The sequence below is a fragment of the Arachis duranensis genome, chromosome 6, assembly GCF_000817695.3.
Source record: "Arachis duranensis cultivar V14167 chromosome 6, aradu.V14167.gnm2.J7QH, whole genome shotgun sequence".
NCBI classification, from domain to species: Eukaryota; Viridiplantae; Streptophyta; class Magnoliopsida; order Fabales; family Fabaceae; genus Arachis; species Arachis duranensis.
In genome coordinates this window covers 2,647,572-2,650,532 of record NC_029777.3, presented here as the reverse complement: position 1 = coordinate 2,650,532, position 2,961 = coordinate 2,647,572, and the positions used below count along the sequence as shown (strand labels likewise).

The following is a 2,961-nucleotide window of genomic DNA, read 5'->3' as shown; positions in this document are numbered from 1 at the left end:
TACTAATTTACTAATTTATATATCTATCTATTAGTAATATGTTATAATATAATAGAGCCTAAAATAATCTCTAAATGTATTGTTATCTTTGTCTTAAACCAAACCAATCAGTACATTTATGTCCACCAAATTCAAACACAACAAATTTCTATCTATTTTTTCAATGTAATTACCTGTTCCAATTATATCTGGACCTGTATTCACAGAGTCCATCACCTCTCAGCCATCCAGAATTTACTCTAATGTGGTTGGCTTACTAATACAAATCATTATTTAGTCATAAAATTATTATTCTTAGGTGTCTTTTTTTGGTTTCTCCTGCTCTTTTATGGATTTTTTCGTCAATACAGACCATACAAGAGGACAAAAGTTTTACTGGCTATCGATCCGTACACGGTATATTGCTGTACTAATAAAGTAGTTGATATATATAAAAAATTTTATATATAAATATTTTTAAATTTTGTTATCAACAAAAATATTTTTAAATAATTAAAAAACGTACAAAAAATATCTAATTATAATTAGAAACTTTTTTGTTAACAAAAAAAATATAATGTGATTTATTTATTAATTTTTAAATTTTAATTATCATATAAAAAATTTTATTTTTTGCGTTATTTTTTTTATTAACATTCAATCTTTTAGTTTATAAATGTGTATTTTTTTATATTTTTAAATAATTTAAAAATATTTATATTAATAACAAAATTTAAAAATAATTTTATTAATGGCAAAATATTTTAAGTATATTTTTTGTAGGGCAAATGACCAAAATAGATTAATTGGGAGTCAAATTTACTCAATTACAATTTTTGCATATTGCATACGTAAATGCATTTTTTACAAATTGCGAGGGGTTCTATAGATTTCAAATGCACGTAAATGGCTAACCCCTCTAGCGGTTTACGTTGATGTTCGAAATGGCCAGAAACCATGGTAGGGGTCTCGCAGTTTCTGTGGATTTGGTCAAATGTGCATAAATCGCGACAGGGGTCCAGCAGTTTATACTTGCACAAAAAATGCCTATATATATACCAACCAGGAGAGAGTGGTGTGATGGTAGATGATCATTTTCACACATTCACAAATGGATAATGAGGAGAGTTTTTTTGTTCTAGTCCATTGCTCTGAAAAAATTAAAAATAGCAAAAGACACGGTGTTAAGTTCACTGATAAAAAACCGGTGAGTATTTTTATTTGGTCAATAGATACTTTGTTCAGAGCTAAAGACGAGTATATTACAAAAAGCAGGGTTGTGTGGGGTCAACTGGGTGAAGAAAGTGTTCTACAAGATTCCGATTGCGGTTATGTCAACTAGTGTGCAGTATGAAACATTTGTGATAGTGTCGGACGAAGACATGCAAGATTTGTTTCATTGTCGGCGCAGTTTTTCAGTAGTGAGAATACACGAGCTGTATGCCAAGTTAGAAGATGGTGTCGACAACTCCGGAGCATCAGCGCCGAATCCTCAGTCAACGGTGGGGTGTGCTTCTACCTCGATGCCTGTCATTGCACCTGGTTGTCTGTTGGCTGAACCTCTATCTATTCCAGTTGGGTTAGCTAAGTCACCTGGTTTGATTCCCAGTCTTTTAGGTGATGGTGAATCGGATGGGGTTAAAAATGCGATGCAAGAGGATGATTTGGACGATGAGCCAGCTCACATCTTAGGGGATAATGACAAGGATACTACTAGGAACCCACCAACACGTCAGGGGCTATCCAGTTCTGGGTCACACCAACACCCGCCACATTTCTCAACCTTGAACTTGGAAGCCATCGGCCAGCAACCGGACATAGATCCCATTTTCGGAGGTCAAGGATTACACAAGGAAAATTCTTCTGGGAAATTTCAGATTGGCCAATCTTTCCAATCTAAGGAGAAAGCTGTGTTGAGTATTAAGGATTATAGCATCCGTTGTAGAGTTGAGTATTGGGTGATAGAGTCAGATCATCTGAAATATCATGGGAGATGCAAGGAGTTCGGGAACGGTTGCACGTGGATAATTCACATCACACTTCGGCAGTGCAAAGGTAATTGGGAGGTTAGAAGGTACAATGGACCTCACACTTACTTGGCCACTTCGATTTCGAGCGACCACCGACAGCTCGACCACCATGTTATTTGTGCGAGGATTTTTTGTTGATTAGAGCTGATGTAACGGTTACGATAATGGTGTTGCAAGAAGCTACTGAGGTAACCTATGGATTCAAGCCTAGTTATAGGAAGGTGTGGATAACAAAACAGAATCAACTTTATTTTGCCAACTCAAATGCCACACCTGATAGTAACTCGGAAACCACCTATCACCACCCCTACCATCCTTGCCATGAAGCAAGTTGATGTTCGAGGCTGCCTTACGCACGTGCTGAACACCACCCAGCTGTGGCAACACCCTATCCACCTGGTGCTACTCAATGACAGCAAAGTAAATCAGGCTAGTACATGCACGCTATAACCGAGTGTACTCCTCAGTTAGAATCTCTGGATGAATAACGACAAGCACAACATAAGGCTCCCAAACAATCTGCAAATGATTACAAAATGCTCCATTAAAACATTAAATACTAAAAATGTAGGCAAACAAAAAGCTAAACTTGGAACCAAACATAAACAATTTACATCTCGATCACCTAAGCGATCCAATGCAAGGCGACATTGGATAACTCTCTTCTCCTTGCGGTCGGATGTTGGTAAATACGTGGCCTACCTGAACGAAGACAACATTATATGAATATATAAACTGGGAATAACTTAGTTAATAACTAGAAACTAAAACTAAAACTGAAAGTCTAAGTGCCCAACTATCAATACTTGGAATCCAACAAAAAAGAAAAGTCGTCAAATTCCCGTGGCCTGAGATTAGGGAACCGCCAGAAAATCCAAGACTGCAATAGCTGGAGGAGCCTGCCAAGTTTGTCATATTTCTATTGGCAACCCGACACATGCATTGATATAGC

At 36.7% G+C, this 2,961-nt stretch overlaps 1 protein-coding gene across 1 annotated transcript; it reads left to right on the top strand.

Moving 5' to 3' along the window:
- The first annotated feature begins 1,310 nt into the window (after nt 1-1,310).
- On the top strand, nt 1,311-2,344 carry LOC107491779 (uncharacterized). The gene is made up of 2 exons (XM_016112698.2): nt 1,311-2,053; nt 2,152-2,344. The coding sequence occupies exons 1-2, from the start codon at nt 1,311-1,313 to the stop codon at nt 2,342-2,344; spliced, it is 936 nt and encodes a 311-aa protein (XP_015968184.2).
- The last annotated feature ends 617 nt before the right edge of the window (nt 2,345-2,961 follow it).